Genomic DNA, 17966 nt, shown 5'->3' with positions numbered 1-17966 from the left:
CAGGTAAGTCACAAATTCATTAGACCCTCCTTCAATATTCAATATCTTTATGGTGCATTAGTGCGAAAAAAGTATTCTAATCTTTACTTTCGATCCTTTCTTTAGAGGAAAATACGTCACAATTTTGAACTGCAAGGCGGTTCTAAATTTAAAACTTCCCATTAACTTGATGAAGCTCAATAAACTCAGCCGACTTGATTCAATTCAGCGTTAGACATCGAGTTGATAACAACGTTTCGCTATTCAAAGAAGTCCGTTGTTGACTCATTTACCCGTGAAGAACATTCAGGTGAGTCTCTTGATGCATAACATGTTTATTTATGCACACTCTTTTTTATTATAAGAAATATTAACTTTTGGCTGAGGCTGAATGTTCTTTATTTTTTTGTGACTCGAGCCTGAACGGTACGTGGTACAGAATGTCATTAACTCAATTTCGACGTGACTAGGAAACCTACAAAATGAATTGCTCTTCAGTGTATCATGCGATAAGAAAACCGCAATATTAGTTTGAGAACAAAATCCCTAAAAATTGTTAGACCAAAGTTCAAACAAAGGAAAAAAAAAGAAGAAAAATAAAGATGTTCTTAGCTGACTTTCAGGCTAGGCATGTTCTTACATGTTGAATATATGTTAATATCAGCCTAAGATTTTTTTATAAAAAAAATTTTCTTACAAGAAAAGAGTGTAAAGTAAGCGCTTACTTCTTTTCCTACATTTGGGTTTTTAAACTCAGCGAATAATACGGCTCAAAGGCTGTCTGAGATACAAGGACTAAAGCCAAGTTGTTGCTCACGTATCACGATACTTTTTCTTCAACTGAAATTATCGCTGTTATTGTGCACAATCTAGCAGTAAAGTTCGATTTGTCTTTCTCGAAAGTGACCTACAGAGCACACTTTCGAACTGTAATGATTCAATTTACTTATCTTTAGTTGTTTCTGTTACCTACAAGACATAGGCAACCTAAGAATGTGTGCATACATCTGAACTTGAGGCTGGTTCAATGGACTTTTAAATAAGTAGAGAGGCTCTTTTTCTCATGCGGATGGAGAAGCATGGTTATGAATTGGCAGAGCGATCTGTTCAAGACAACTCTTTTTACAGTGACCCAAATTTCAAATTAGATCATTACAGAAAGCTGTATCGAAAAGCACAGGTTTCTTTCTAGAAGCATTGAAGATCATCAAAATGTAAAACATACTGACCGGTAAACACTCTTTGTGACCTTTCTAGTAAGCTCTGTTACTTTCCTTAAATCCGCGAAGGTGTTTGAATCATTAGTGTAGTTATTTAAAAATCAAATTGTTTTTGATCCCAGCAGATTACTATGGATTCAGTAATGATGTTTATTGGCCTGATACAAGTTATATTGGTGTTGTGGATTGTAACACCTTGCGAGAGTGATGTTTGCAGCCAAAAAATCTGTCAATGTACCAATTTCGGTAGGACCCGCATGGTAGTTAAATGCCAAGTTCATGGATACATTCCGACAGGAATCCCAAGCAATACAATTGAACTGTAAGTGATTAAAAAAACTAAACCTTTCTTCAGAAAAGGAACCGAGTCATGGTTTGAGCTAGGTTTGCTATTTGAAAGCAATGTTTGGTTTATCTGTTGAATTAAAAAAAAAAAAAAAAAAAAAAAAAACACATTTAAAAATTTACCAGGCAATAACACCCATCTGTAACCTTTGTTTAGTTTTCTGAAGTATGTTTTTCTTACCTTTTTAGCGTAGCTTCATGCTTTTAAAATGATACAAGTGTTGCAACTAATTTTATTTTCAATTTCTTCATTAGGAAACTTTCGAGTTGTTCCTTAAAGTCGATTTCAGAGGACTCCTTCAGGAACCTGACTGTTTTAAAAATACTGTAAGTAAATAATTTTAAAATATGGGATAGATTCAGCTTAAAATTAATAGGCTGGTATATTTATTGTTATTGTTATCATAATTATCACTATCATCGTTGCTATTATTATTTTAAGCTTTTGTGAAATTTAATAACCATTAGATATGTATTGAAGGGAAAAACAAAATAGTGTAAGCTTCGCTGTTAGTATTACAGATCCTTGCGCGATGATATATTTGCAATAACGTTTACAATATGTATGCCTACCTGTAATAGAAATTTGATGACAAGCTTGCCTTAAAGATCTTAAAACCCGAATAAATCTTCTAGCGCAAACAAACAGTCATTTGACTACTGGGGCGCTGCTTGGAATTTCAAAAACAATGAAAATTTGTCACAACACTTAGTCTGAAGTCACACATGAGAATTCTAAAAGCAGAGTTGCGAAGTTGACCAGACATTAAGCATTCAGATACCTACCACAAAACAAAAGAAAATAGTAATTTTTTTTTATGGAGAGACTTTCAGAGTTTTTTAGCACTAGGAGATTTTACTGATTATCTGTAAGCTTCTTGAAAAAAAACAAAAACAAAACAAAACAAAACTATATTAACCAATCTGAATGAAGAATTTTTTATTATTTACTTTCGTGTACAAATGTGCAAATGGAGTGCAGTAAAAGGAAGCAAATTTTGCATGTATTTTAATTCGGCAAGCTTTGATTATTAATTGTGATAAACTTTTTCATTCTAGTGACTTGTCGAATAACTTATTTCGACGCATTCCTCACAACACTTTCAGGAATATGGATAAGCTGGAAATAGTGTAAGAATGCGTTTATTTATAATGAATGAGTAGGTTCATTTGTTTGTCCGGTTAAAAGCATTTTTGTCCGCAAATTTTCATAAAATCTTGTCAGCTCCTGTGTTTTCACTAATCCCAATCCCTTTAATTTATATTTGCGAATCTATTTACTGCTTCAAAATCTTAAGCTTAAAGTAACTAAATATATAAATTTTAGATTGACGATGTGATATGCAATTTCTGAGCTTCATATTTTTGGAACTTACAATTGTTCCCTAGAAATCTTGCCGACAACCTAATTTCAGGGAGTTTCTTCCTTCCGGAAAGTGTATCTCAACTGTGAGTTTTGTTAACGATATATTTTTGAAAAGATAGAAAAAACGTATTAAAACTCGCAACTGATTTTTATCCTTACATTAAATTGTACCTTTTTCGTCAGATCGCCACTTTTTTTCTTTACATCGCAAGCAAACACAGAAGACCTTCGATAAATGTAATGCAAACAAATATGAATTTCCTCTTTCTCTCTAAAAAAAATACCGTCAGGTCTACACTTTAAGCTGTTGGTTAATGTGAAGCAATCAAAATAAAAGTGAACTTGTCATCTTTTTGTCCTTTGCAAAGTATTTACCCAGTATATGGAGAGAAAGTTTACGGTGTTTGCTGGCTTATGTCTCTTACCTAACGGACGTTTTTCAAAATGTTTTAAAACTTAGTAAATTCATTAAAAGTCAATGTTAAATATTTTACTTGCATAGCGTTATCACACACAACTTTCTGTCAAGTACTGACGCAAAAGTCATTCTCAAAGGATTAAAACGGCTTCGAAAACTGTAAGTATGACCTTTTATCCTGTTCTACATGCTTAGAGAATCAATAATATATGTCGTACAAGTAAAAGGGAAAAAAAGACAAATATGAAAGATATAGGGAAGTTATGGAAATATGGACCTATAAGCCTAGTCCACCATCCAGTTCTCGTGAACTCATTGCCAGCGAATCGGAGCGGGGATCCGAAAGTATTGGTTTAAATACTTAATGAAAAATTCATTTTTTCCCTATAGTTACACGCTCGTGATGAAAATAATAACTGCTTTCTCTGTTTCTAAGTTTAAGCTCAAAACTTACCATGTTTTTCCATAACTATCGCAATTTCCTAACTATCAATATTTTTTTTTAATTATATATATCATCGATCGCAGTTACTCGTCTTGAATTGAAGAAATGTAAAATGGTTTCCATGTTTACATAGCCTGATGTAAACAGGCGGGAGGTTGGGAGAACAAGAGATAAGCTTAGGAAACCACGACGCGAATAACTAATGAAAGATGAACGAAAACCGTGTTTACATACGCTCATGTAAAATGGTTTTATGGCCAATCAGAGTGCGCGTACTATTTGAATTATTTTATAAACTTATTTCCTGTCTATACACCAAACGGTCAAACGTTATCTAACAAGGATATCCTGCTCATTGTGCACTTTTACAGGAATATTGATTCAAATCCACTTGGACCTACTTTGCCATCCAACTTCTTCGCTGGCTGTAATAAGATGGAGCTTCTGTAAGTTAGTAGCTCTAGAAAATTCTCGAATGATTTCGAAACTTGTAACAAAAACGCCGTGTGCGAACGTGATCAGTCACGTGCATGCTTGACTACTCTCTCACTATTCCTTTTAGATAACGTCCCTTGTTTTAAAAAAGTTTAAACGTTTTTGCTCAACTTTTAGCTTCCGAATGTTGTTTATTTAGCCAACTGATTTGTGCTCCTTTGGGTCGATTCGGCTTTTTCTTTTTCGACAAAGTGGCCATACCGATAACTGCCCCTGAAACTTAACTTTTCACCGGAACATGTTCCGCATGAGTTACAGTCAATTTAATAAAGCTGGATCAACATAGAAAGTTGCGTTATTTTCTCGCGGGTTCAATTTTACAAAGAATGAAAACAACAAACTTTAGATGAAATACATGCTTTTTACCTCTTTAGAGGTTGGCTGCCATCCTGTACACAAAATTGTTTTAAACTACCCCTTCAATAAATTCTAAAAACTCGATCCAGCTCTTTCAATAAAAATCTTGACTCCTGAGATATGACTTAGGAATGTTGTTGGTACTTTGGCTGAAAAAACAAAAAAACAAAAGAACAAAAAAACAAAACGGCATTGAAAGTGACAGAGAATTCATTAGTGATAGACTTGTCTCATAAATCCGCTGTCAGAACTTTCCATACTTACATTGTTTGGCAGTTTCCCCTACTCTTTCCTTCACTTCAAACTATTTCTCGCCTTTTTTTCCCACAGTTCCATGAGTGGGTGCCACCTTGAAGATATCGAAAATGGAACATTTAAAGCCATGCAAAATCTTACAGAACTGTGAGTAAATTTTTTCTTAGATTTTATTATTGATTTTTCAGATGTCCGAGCGATCGATTATGCGCGATATGTATCGTGAGAAAAGCGGTCTTAACGTTATATGTACATAACTAACTAGATCAAGAAATTGTGTGTTATGTTCTGTTATGCAAACACTTCTCTTGACGTTTGACTTAGGCAGTCCTAGCAGGTTTATTTTGCCGAAACTTTTCTAATCCCGACCAGCCACAAGTCATTATACATTTGTCCGTTTTTAGTGATCTGTCCTTCAATAAGCTGAATCATATACACAAAGGTACAGTAGAAGGACTTACGGATCAGCTCACAAATCTGTAAGTAAATCGTCGTTAAGGAACACCGTTCTTTACATAATAATAATAAGTTACTAAAAAGAACTTTTCAAGAGACCTCGATCGTTTCTATGGACAGTGGTCTAAACCACGGAGAGCACTTATGGTACTCGCCTTATTTATTTCACATTTGAATAGATAGGCTGATTGACGTTCATAGCAGAGGCAATACGACCCTTCTTCCCCCCTTCCCCCTCGCCTCCACACAAAAAAAAAAGGAGGAAAAGAATGATTTTGACTCTTCTAACAACTGATAGGTTCCTTCACGGAAACGAATAAGAGACCATAGGTGATGGAACGTTTAAACAGTTTAAAGTTCTCAATAGATGGTAAGTGAGACTCCAAGTGCAAGATAAGCAGATACTTTAAACCTGAAATACTTAATATATTAATATCAATAGGATAAGAACAATTTTTTTTACGGCCATGTGGCCCTAAAGGCATCTCGCTCGAAGTCATGTTGCCCTAAATCTTGAGTCATGTCACCCAGTTTTTTTTCAATCACAAGTAAAAACATCAACATGACATATATTGCTTTGTTCGACGCTTGATCAGGAGTAGCGCTAAATAGTCGTAAATTCACAATCAAACGCAGAATATTAAATAATGTATGACAGGAAAAAGAGGAAGAAAAAAAAGATACTGAAGAAATGACACATTTTTCTGATTCGACATGACAGCTTGAAGTGGATTAAGTTTCAACGTATTGTGGTAAAGATGTCATGAAACATCCGGAATTCTGCTATTTTAAAAGTTATCTTTGAGTTTGCACTGAAAACGTTATGCCATGTTTTAGATACTATATCCTGTAGCTCCTTGTTTTTTGACCACATATGATCGAGGCCCTGAGAAGGACATTGCTTATTGCTAAGAGAAACACGATAGCGTACTGTTCATTTGCTTTTTTTTCTGTTGTTGTTTGTACGACTTCTACAGCATTCTTCGAGAGAACAAACTAACATCTGTACCAGATTTGAAAGGTCCTAAGGTTATTGTACTTCTGTAAGTATGGTGCGCCGATCAATTCTTAGCTTCAAATCCCCCCCCCCTTCCTTCCCTCCTGGCCATCCACGGTCATTTGACCGTTGCCAGTGCCCAATAGGGTTAGGAAACTTTGCCTTGCTGGGGTGGGCAATTTGAACTGGAAGTGTTGAGTCTTGCTTGTGGAATACAAGTGTTCAATCTTTAAAATATGGAGGTGCACGTTTCGGGAAAATAGTTCACTTTTGCGAGCGAATTGCTCAGAAGAAAAGATGTACGAAGTGTAGGCTTTAAAGATTGGTCAATATGTAGAAAGTCTTGGTTGCTGTGCAAAAAAAAATAAGTGGGCATTTCAACATAACTTTTGCTCCGGGAGCGGGAATTTGAACGAACTAATCTTCAAAAGTTCAAAACCCGGCGGTGCCTGGGGAGGATGTTGAAGCTTCGATTTATTGACGCATAACCTTTTAATACGTACTATTCTTAAATTGCAATAACTGTTATGGTTTGATAAGATAACAAATGATTACACAGCCTCCAGAGATTACAAACTGGTCTATAATCTCTGAACACCCTTTAACGACAACTGGTAAAGATGGTTATTGTAACATTTCCTTCTATTGCAAACAAAAAACTACTCCGCGTTTTTAGTTTGTACATTTTCGTGACTTTAATCATCCTTGCATGATCAAATTCCATTTATTTGGAGACAGCAAGTCTTCTCAAAAGCTTATCACAGGGTGCCACAAATTGAGACTAGGTTCAGTTCAAGGTGAGCGTCGATTCAGAAGATCTTCAACAGTACACAAATATGACGTGTTCAAATGATTCTAATTGAAAGACTTCGCTCAAGTATCAAAGGTAGTACAAGGAAGAAAATTCAAATAAGTTTTCACAATTTTTTAAAGTTTTTGTTGTGCTTTTTGCAGGCAATTAAATAAGAATCGGATCAAAGATATATCAAGAATTGCAACATCTGGAATTAAACACCTCTTTGAGCTGTAAGTATACAAGTGACTTTCTGTGAGTAGACGTTTCCAATTTGTTTCATGCAATAAATTCTTGTGATCAGATTCATTGGTGCGAGCGTGATCCATATTCCCAGTCCGTACCGATGCCATGCCTGTTTGCATTACAGCGTGGTAGATCGAATTTCCCCTTACAGAAAATTCAAACGAGCGCCATGAATATCTTACAAAACAAATTGGTTCAAACGTCAGCTACGACATAAAGCGTGCGCAAAGATTTGTCAGCAACCAAGAACCTACAGTTGACACCGACCTTTTTTTCGTGCATTCAATATTCACTGCGTGCTTCATATCATTATGAATGCACGCTGGTACAAGAAACAATATCTATAGCAATAAGGTTTATCTTTCCTCAAATTTAGGTGCAATAATTATATTCTTTCTTACGTTTTAGAACATCATTTTGGACTTTTGACATCGAGTAGTTTTCGGAGATAAAGTTAGCGATGATTCGTCGAAAGCAATTACGTTAATAAAAAGTAAAAGATGCAAAATTCAGGTTTTCAAAAGATCAAGAGCGCAATTTGGAGTAGATGAGTGGGCAGTTTTTAAGGCTTTATTCCTAATAATATATATATATATATATATATATATATATATATATATATATATATATATATATACAAAGAAACTCATAGCAGCCAATCAAGTGCGAGCCTTGGATTTCGCAACATTTGGATACGCTGAAAATTTGCGAGCAAAACAATGGTCGGCAGGTTTTCTTTCGCCACCGCAACAACAATACAGTAGCTGAGGAACAGCTCTAACAACGAAAACATTGTAAAAAGCAATGCTCTTTGGTTGTAGGTTTGGAAAAAGTGATGTTCGGAGAAGGAAATCGAAAGTTACGAGCCGACCCAGCTTTAACACTAAACTCGAGCGATTCTACGCCAAAACTAAACACAAACATGGTTAAACCTCGCAAACGACATTTCATCGAAAGTGATTCGGACATACTCAACAATTCCTTGAACTATTTAGCCGGACATTGAACTTTTTTGCACCTTAAAGATGTGAAAACATCATGGTGTATTATTCTTTTTATTGTACGCGGTTGTTATGACCGAACGCACAAAGTCACTTGCATGGTTTGAGTAAATTATTTTTGCACTTGAAGTGTACACTTTGCTTCTGCATGATTATGATAAGCTATCTTGTATTTTTTCATGTAAATTATTAATACGTAATCAAATGATTTTTCTTGTGCAATGTTGAATATATAAGTACCTGTTAATTTTTTCAAAGACCACAAATTGCATTCGCCCTACGGGCTGGTGCAATTTTGTTAGTCTTTGAAAAAATTTTACAGGTGCTTATTTATTTCAAATTGCACTCGAAATCATGTGATTATCTATACGAATTGCACGTGAATGATTCTTTATTACCTGTAACATAATAATTACGCAAAAGCAAACAGCTTATCACGTGCAAAACTCATTCACTCATAATTTGCAAATGCTCTTGTGTTTCAGTCAAAAGAGCTATGTTCAGTCAAAAAAAACGATATTCTATTATGCTTCTTTATGGTCATTAATTTTGATATCAGAAGCCCAGATAAACATTCTTTGGCTCTTTTCGAAGTATCAATTTCATACTCTGTATTTCTTTTCTTATGCATTCTTTTATCAAAACAAAAGCATTTCACAAGTCAATCAGTTTGAGGTATTTTTTTCTTATTCCTATTGCGTAAAGCCTAACGTTCCTCAATATTATGCCTATCGAATAAACTTTTAAGTTTAAAAACAAACAACACTTTTATCTTGAAGGTTGTTGTCTAGCAATGAAATCGATTATCTTCCACCAAACATATTTCAAAATATTTCCATAGTGGGATCAATGTAAGTAAGATTTAATGTAACAGCAGGCAAGGAAAGTCAAATCGCGACATCTTTACCACAAATAAATCCATGAAGCTCCTATAGTTTTTGTCGGGGTTTACCCTCTGAATGATGTTTAACCAGTTACGATAGACTTTCCTGGGTTTTTCTTTACTTTGAACGGGTTCATCTGTTCATGGATTTTAATACTGGTCATGTAACGCTTTTGAGTGGTATACCATAGAATATCCCACGAGTTTTTGTATTTTCTCGGTATATGCATACCCCTCTGATCTCCGTCGACCTTTCGAATCTCTCGATAATTAAGTGATAATGGCATAGTGGTCATCCAATTAGGCTGGGGGAATTTCCGCCAGACCTCTTTCCTTTAAAAATGAGGTAGTTCTTGATTTAAGTCGACAAACTTGCTTCTATCCGAACTCGTTTTCTTCACTGCTCTTAAGTTTCTTCGCCTTTCAACGAAAACATCAACTTCTTGATCAGTCAACTATATCTTTTTGGTTAAATATTTATTTTTACTGAGTTTTCGACCTTATGAATTAACGTCCTGGGAATATTTGGCTCTGACACGGCTCAAACAACACCTAAAATAAACTGGAAACGCCGCCACCGCTCGCTGAATTTCGGCAGAATAAGATCGGAAAAGGCGGCTGCAATACTGTCGAATATACAACTGATTTCTTTTATTCTGGTTGGTTGTATTTTTAATAGCATGGTACCAATAGCTATAGAAGTAAATGCCGTAGATGCGTCTGTTTCTTATCCCTAATCTTATTCATGTTATCTTCCTTATAGTGACTTGTCATTCAACAAATTGCGGTCCATACCAGATGGCTTATTCAATAAGCTTGGAACATTACAAATTCTGTGAGGAAATATTCAGCGCACTTTTCCCAAATTTATGATAAATTGAATCATGTTGTTAGCAGCAATATCCTATTGGAGAAAAAACATTGCTATTTGCCCTCCTCCCTTAAAACCAGCCACAGAAAAACGCTGCAAGTCTTTTTAAATTAACGCTGACTGATTCTACTTTTTACATAACTGTCATTTGCTTTCTGGGAGGTTGTTTAATATAAAACTTCGATCCGATGCCGCAAGCCAAATTGTGACTTATCAAAAAGTGATATTCTTATTGATATTGCTACTATTATCATCATAACCATTATTATTGTTGTTCAAACGGTATAATTGTTCACAATGCTCTTTTTTTCTAAATCAAGGATGATTAGCTTCAACAACATCTCCAACATCAACAATCGCACCTTTGAAGGACTTTCAAGCTTGAAGACGCTGTAAGCTCCCTTTTGGTTTTTCATGTCTGTAATCCCACCTGACTAAAAAACACACTCATTAATCAATAAATCGCATCTTGGTTTTTATTTATGTATTTATTTCGTTATTCAATCATATTACGTCTACAATCCTTTCTTAAATAGCTTTTGTGTTTAATACTCTTTTTCAATTTACAGCATGCTGATAAAAAACAAACTGACATTTATTTCCAACGGTGTTTTTGATGAAACTGCTTTGCAATCAGTGTAAGTACATGTATGTTTTATAATGTTAACGTATATCCTAGAATATAATAAGCTAACAGAATATAATATTCAAGGAAACCAGTGAAGTAAAATAGAGGCTTCATTGTGATACACACGGGGCATGATATATGGATGACGACGCCTATATGTCAACATGGTTTGAACCACGTAGTCTCTGGGTTGAATTAGTAGAAACTGAGAAAAATTCAACCATCCAATAAACATGAATGTTTCAATGCGTAACATAGATTGCAAGCGCTGAGTCCTGTTGTGTTAACAATATGAGAAATTTGACTTGTTTGGGTTTGTTTTGTTTTGTTTAGTTTTTTGTTATCATTTCTTCCTTTATATAGTTTTCTTCACAGTAATGCCATCAAAACGATTGGAAGTGAATCCTTTAGCAGACTTAACCTGAAACAACTGTGAGTAAATTGAAAAATAAAGTGAAGTTTGAAACGCTACAGTGAAATGTATTAATCAAGCTTACCACTTTGGCTTCAAGAGGATCATTGATCTGTTTTTACGGAATTGTTGCCTTGTGAGACTTTATTAATCCTTTACACCCTTAGAGTGAATATTCTCCAAACTATTTTCCACACGTTTTGTAAGGTGCTGGTAAGGAGAATCTGTTTAACAATTAAGAGCTTTTTCAGTTGGCGATCACCTCTATTCTTCTCCCGACCTAAGTGTTTAATTCAGGGATGATATTGTTAGGAGAAATTGGATGCTAGTCACTCTAAGGGGTCAAAGGGTAAATTTTGCACAAAAAACGGTAACCACATCAACCATATGATAAGAAAAAAAAAAAACATGTCTCTATAATTATGTGTAAGCTTGAATTAATCATTAACTTTATTATTGACATTTTTTTCAGTACTGTCTTTGATAATCCTCTCCACTCGTTACCAGATGGAATGTTCGACAAAATGGACACCGAAACCAAAGTGTAAGTGAATCCAAAGCACTCATTTGAATATTTTAAAGGTGACTATCGCTTTTCGAAAGGCCACATCTTGATTTAACGAAGATCTTCAAGGCTGTAGGAGAGATTAATAAGCTTTTAAATCTAAGCTGACCTCAATGTTGTTTCTCCGATCTGTTAATTTTCGCATAAGGATATGCGATTGCTTATTGGTTAACGCACCGGACTCAAAATTGAATAGACTGGGTTCGAAACAAGCTAAGCGAGTTCATTATATGGTGCTCTCGAGCGGGAAATTCTACTCCATAAGTCTCCTTACACCTATAAGAATAAATTTGCACTTGAAAATTGGGCAAATGGGGTTAAGGTCCTGGAGAAACTGTGGTGCTGCGTGGGTGAGGGTAGGCGGGGGGAAGGCGGGGAGGGGGGGAGATGGGGGGGAGAAGGGGTAAGCTGACGTTGAGAGCGTTGGCCCACCGGCAGATGGAGTGCTCGTCCCTTTACAGTACAAAAACCGCGATAAACGACCGCCGTTGGTGGGGACCACAGATCTAAAGAGTATCGCTCCTGCAATTAAAATTATCATCAAAATAATCTACAGATCGTTGACATGTAAAAACCTTCTTCAGCTGCCGAAAGGACAGTATCAGTCTGTAATGTGAGTAAACATAATGTTGACGTTTTAAGATGACTTATTTCATATATCATATCTTGGCATCTGTACTATTAGATTCATTGTTTCCAGACGATAGGCGCTTAAGTCAGGAGCCCATAATGGCTCCTGCTAAAGCCTACTGAATTGAGTATTTGTTATAATTAAAATTTCAATTGCTTTCAATATTTTGCTATTTTCTTAAACTTAAGTGACTGTGCCCCCTCCACTACATTCAATATACTTTTGACTGGAGAACAATCTAGCTACAGTGGTGGCCTGGAAAGTTCAGGCTTTGAGTGCCATTCCTGTGGGCCTCATCCCAGTGGCTCCAGATGTCGTAACTGCTCTCTTTGTCAAGTTGGTTATTTCATGCACGCCAAACAGATGTGTATCAAGTGTCCTGCAGGTGACAAAAGACATTTAAAATGCTTCATGTCATAGTTAATTAATTTTGGAACAACAATAACATTACTAGAGAAAATTCTAGCCGTTGTTAGTTACGTTCTTTTAATAGAAGAGGTCTCAAGCTTGGTCACTCCGAGTGCTAGTATCCTAACTTAAATTTTCCCTCTATCCCATTGTCGTTTCCTTTGCTCTCGTTTTTAAAGTTTTCATCCCTGCCTTGTTTTTTTCATTAGTTGGTTCTGCGTGTAAAGTGAGCTGGTGCCTGTAGGGCCACCGCCAATAAGTCCAGTTTTCACTCATAATCAGTTTTATGTCGTTGCATCCTTCTTACATAATATCTGGTGGCTACCGTTTCATTTCCGTTGTGGTTTCATTTCCTGTTTTACTTACGTTGCGTGTCACGTGACAATTTCACGTTCTTTGACATTTTGGAGAGAGTTTTACCTTCGTGTAAATGTTTTAGTTCGCAAAACAGTTTTTTAACGTGATTGTGGTTGTGATCGTGATTGCGTTATTGCGATTACCCTTTTTCTTTTACGTTATCTTGTAACGCTAGAAACGCATTAAAGGCGAAAGCTACATATCTTCACAGGTGGTTTTTATCAGGATGAAATGGGACAAGTTGATTGCAAAATATGCAGCATTGGTACATTTGTTTCTGAAACGCGACATCCTGGGACAAGTCCTGCGGGCTGTGTGGCATGTCCATACGGTAACTGATGTTTTTTCTCTGAGACACTCTTAAAATTTTTCACCATGAAAACTTCTCCCTGCATGACATTCCATGTGTGGTTCATAGCGTTGCAGAGAAAAGAAAAACTTTTCTTCTCAATCCAAAATGGAAACGGCTGGCAAATTAATTTGTCGCTAGTTTGAGTACCGCTGGACGCCATTTTGCGTCCGAAAGTAGAACCTATCCTTGGAGCTAATTCCTAACTAACTGTAAGCGGTTTGATGAGTTGAATTTATTTTAAAGGTTGGTTTTGCGCCTTTGTACCAAATAATGTGAATACACTATTTATCTAAATTGCAGGTACTCTCTCCAACGAGACTGCGGAATATCGAGCATGCAGATGTCTTCAAAACTTTTATCGGTTGGATCGTTTTGGTCCATGCTCAGCATGTCCACCACACGGTTTTGTTTGTGGGAACGATACAGCAATACTTGCTCCTAACTTCTTCTGGAAATGGTCAAATCAGTCTGAAAAAGAATTCTTTAAATGTTTTGTTAATAACATCCACTCTTCTAAACCAGATTACGACACGTCATATTCTACGTTTAATACTTTACTTCCAAAGCCACTCAAATGTCCTTATGCCAAGTCTTGCGAGGGTGGAATCGACTCTGAATGCCACCATGGATATAAAGGAGTTTTGTGTGCAACCTGCTCTAAAGGCTTTTACTTCCGATTTCACACTTGCTTGAAATGTCCTCGGTTAACTGTAACAGTTACTTCTTCCATCTTGGTAATTTCTCTTTTTGTTGCTGTGTTTCTAATAGTTCTTTGGGGTGACTCCAAACGTGCAGAGAATAACCGGACAGTTGCAGATGTCGTCATGTCGTGCTTTAAGATTGTGCTTGGTTTTTACCAAGTCATTGCTGGAATTTTCTCGGCATTAGCGAAAGTCCAGTGGCCAGTCATTTTGATCTCAACGGAGAAGGTTCTAAAAGTGTTTGAAGGGAACATCTTGCAGTTTGCGCCACTAAGCTGCATTCATTCTTCCCTGCGTCTCGATGAGCTCGGAAAGTTCACAGTGATCGTTGCTTTAAATGTCCTCCTTGTCGGCTTGATTTTCCTTTATCTTTTCGTTAAAAGACGCTACATTATAAACAAAACCGACCGTGCTGAAAGCCAAAAAATGAGGGAAATTAGGAGTTTGAAGAAATCTTGCTATCGGAACATTTTCCTATTGTTGTTAACGACCTACCCCACGACGAGCAAGTCGATTATTCAAATTCTACCTCTTCCAGGTGCGTGTGTAGAAACGTGTTTCTCAAACGAAAAGCTCGACTGTATCTTCCTTCTGAGAGCTGACTACTCTATCCAGTGTTTCACTCCTCGCCACAGTTTGTATTGGCTCATGGCCTCTATTCTGGCATTATATCCCGTAGGATTTCCACTTTTGGCTTTGTTTCTCACTTACAAATATCGGGAGTCCCATGAAAACGAAACAGTTTCTTTCGGGCTCAGAGTGTTCTTTGAAAACTACAAGAAGAAATTTTGGTTTTGGGAGGTCATAGAGATGTACCGCAAACTGATATTGATCTCATTGATTTTCCTATTTGGATCTAAAAGCCTTCCTCAAATCGGTCTCACAGTTCTGACAGTCAGCGTCTTTGGAGTGCTCTACACCGTATTCCGACCAATCAAGGACAAGTTTGAAGACCGCCTACAAACATTTGTTCTTTGGATAATTTTCTTTGACGTTTGTCTGGGTGCAGTTTACACAAACTGGGATGAGAGTCAAGGAGAGGACAAGAACGACTCCATCTTTGTAAATGTCCTGTTCGTGGTCCTTAACGCCTCTGTATTGTTATTTGCCATTGGTAAGTCGTTTCATCGATCAATTTAACTTTACATTCACGTATATTAAAAGTGCAAATAGCAATTACCGGGAAGTTTTAAGGGAGTGGGATGTCTAAATGTCGCGTCTGTGCAATTGAGTATCATATGTTGTGTATATTTAGGCATTTCCACTTTGCTTTTTCATATTGCTTCATATTTTGTCATTCCGTTCTTAGTTATGTTATCACCGAAAACTAAGTGCTTTGTATTCTTAGAGCAAGTACTTTGGAGAAAATCTTGCATTTCATTGTATAAAAGCAATTAATGCAACATAGCTGGCACTCTTCAGTAGAAAGCTTTGTAGTTATCGTTTGTCATACAACCTAATTGGATTAGTGAATAATATTAGTTACTCAGATCACTAAGTTGTCCTCAGTTATTCAAGCAGCCAGCACGAAAACTGTGCATATATATCTTGCTTGAGAGTCATGCCTTATCAAATACCAAGAAAAGGCCTCAGTGAATATAATAAGTTTCTATTTTATACATACTGAGATTAGCACTGTGAAGTACTATTGTTCGTGTCTCTGATTGGACGAAAGATGTATTTTCACAATCGTTCACTTCCCTTCTTTGAAATGGGTCGGTCATTAAGAAAAAGTGATGAGAATGCACTCCCTCCCGTAGCCTTAGAAAAGTCAAGAAGAATTGTTATTTAAAAAAGTCAGAGTGCGAGTTATTGGGAGATTTTGGTTAACCCTAAGAGGTTTCTCGTTAACACGTTTTACAAAAATACAAATGTCATTGAATAATTGATAATTATGCTATTCTGTTCTTATCTTTAACTGCGTCAGGAAAGGGTATATCACATGTGAAGTTATTTCGCAAGTACTTTTCCTTCTGCCCGATGAGATGTTTCAATTTCCTTCGCCAAGGACTGGCGCCTCTTAAGAATAAGGCGGTCACCACAACACCTGAAGAATCATTCTTGATCTAGGATGGCACCCAAGAGCCTCGCCGATATATTCTATCTATACCGTTATAACATATCTCGAAAAAAAAACAAGAACAAGAACAAGAACAACACCAACAACTGAAACATAGTTGAGGGGGTTTACCTTAGACGGCTTGATTACTTTGTTCATGTTAGCTCTCATGATCAAGCCTTAACACCTTCCCTCCCCTCGGCAACTCAACGGCTTTTGACTGTCGTCCGTGCCCTAGGGGTTTGGAGTTTGAACCTTGCCTGGCTGGGTGGGAATTTGAAACGGAAGTGTTTAGTATTTCCATCGAAATACAAGCGTGTATTTCTTTAAATATCGAGGTGCTTAAATCTTGAGAATTAACTTTCGCGAGCGAAACTGGATGAGAAGAAAAGGTGTGCGATCTTAAGGTATTAAAGCCCAGTCAATGTGCAGATAGTCACAGTCGCCGATCTTGCCTTTTACCAAAAAAAAAATTGATCATTAAATCCGGCACTTGGTTAGGGCATTTGAACACAATTTAGCCTGACCCAGCATACGGGAATTTGAACAAATCAGTCATTAAAAGTTCAATTAGCAATGAACGAGTTGCTAGTAATTGGATCCTTTTGTTAGCGTAACCTTGTTTCGACGTAATAATACACGATTTGATGAGATTATCACAAATGGATTGCTATAATGTTGATGAAAGGGAAGCATACGCATTGTGTGATTAACCGTGAAACATCTAATAAAATATACCGATAATCCCTTCATCTTGCATAAGGTTTATTTTGAAATTGACATCGCGCAATGGTCTCGAATATCACAAAATTAATGGCCTGTTTACATGTACATTACCTATAATCTCTTATTTTATCTATATCACGTTTACATGATAGATGGGGTGACTCGCCCAGGTGGGTTGCTAGGTTTGCTAGTTAGGGTAAAGCTGTCATCCGGGGTGACAATTTGCAATGTAAAAGTCTCCAGGTGAGGAAACCCGCCCAACCTAGATCGCGTTCATGTGACAAAAAAATTAAATGAGCGAAACAAACGGTGGACCACAGAGGAAATGCCACAAACACACTCACACACACGCACACACACACACACATATATATATATATATATATAATCTTTTTTTCATTTTTATATCGAGCGATAAAATCAAAATACGGCGCGATAAATGGAAATTATCTCGCGAGAAATGGGACAATTGTTAAGTCGCACGTGATCCGCTGTCAGGCACGTTGTTTCAGTGGACGGGAGGGCTTGTCCTCTATGAGCCACCGTAGAAACACGGGTGTGTTAAAACGTTTTACATTTCCTTGCCGTCCCACGCAGAGCTAAAATGTTAAAACACTATTTTTTACGTCCTCTTAGCAATGAAACCTCGACAGCGATTTGACTTATTATGCCAAAGTGAAGACATTGTACCGTCAGAAACGGTTAACGCATCGAGCTAATGGCGAAAATCTTAAAGGACGAGAAAATACTGACGTTTTTCGGCAACGTTTCACCACACGTCGCCGTTAAACTCTTTAATTACAAATGCAATAACAACCTCGAGAAACTTCACTCCAACATCCAGGGGTTGTAAGATTGTATGTAAACGCGGGCTTTTTATCGACCTCGGCCAGGCGGGTTACCTCACCTACCGGGATCACCCACATCCACGTAAACAGGCCCTAACTTTAAATCTCTAAGAAATACCTCAGTAAAACCTTATTAGTTGTATTTATGTGTG

General features: G+C 36.7%; 3 protein-coding genes across 3 annotated transcripts in view; 2 read left to right on the top strand and 1 right to left on the bottom strand.

The window, feature by feature from the left end:
- The window catches only part of LOC149047548 (uncharacterized), a 166659-nt gene that overhangs the window by 41663 nt on the left and 107030 nt on the right, over positions 1-17966 (bottom strand). The gene's annotated exons all lie outside the window — the stretch shown is intronic.
- Positions 113-3152, top strand: LOC149047558 (uncharacterized). The gene is made up of 5 exons (XM_089204642.1): positions 113-289; positions 1325-1521; positions 1800-1871; positions 2604-2675; positions 2934-3152. The coding sequence occupies exons 2-5, from the start codon at positions 1331-1333 to the stop codon at positions 2995-2997; spliced, it is 399 nt and encodes a 132-aa protein (XP_089060768.1). The 5' UTR covers positions 113-289; positions 1325-1330; the 3' UTR covers positions 2998-3152.
- Positions 5692-17597, top strand: LOC149047557 (uncharacterized). Its single transcript, XM_089204632.1, has 14 exons — positions 5692-5706; positions 6314-6379; positions 7288-7359; positions 9153-9224; positions 10020-10091; positions 10448-10519; positions 10697-10765; positions 11119-11187; positions 11640-11711; positions 12289-12345; positions 12552-12748; positions 13340-13459; positions 13781-15295; positions 16109-17597. Exons 6-14 carry the CDS (start codon positions 10449-10451, stop codon positions 16249-16251), a joined length of 2313 nt encoding a protein of 770 aa, XP_089060758.1. The 5' UTR covers positions 5692-5706; positions 6314-6379; positions 7288-7359; positions 9153-9224; positions 10020-10091; position 10448; the 3' UTR covers positions 16252-17597.

This window comes from Pocillopora damicornis, chromosome 4, assembly GCF_964200805.1.
Source record: "Pocillopora damicornis chromosome 4, jaPocDami1.2, whole genome shotgun sequence".
NCBI classification, from domain to species: Eukaryota; Metazoa; Cnidaria; class Anthozoa; order Scleractinia; family Pocilloporidae; genus Pocillopora; species Pocillopora damicornis.
This window is presented reverse-complemented; position numbering and strand designations above follow the sequence as displayed.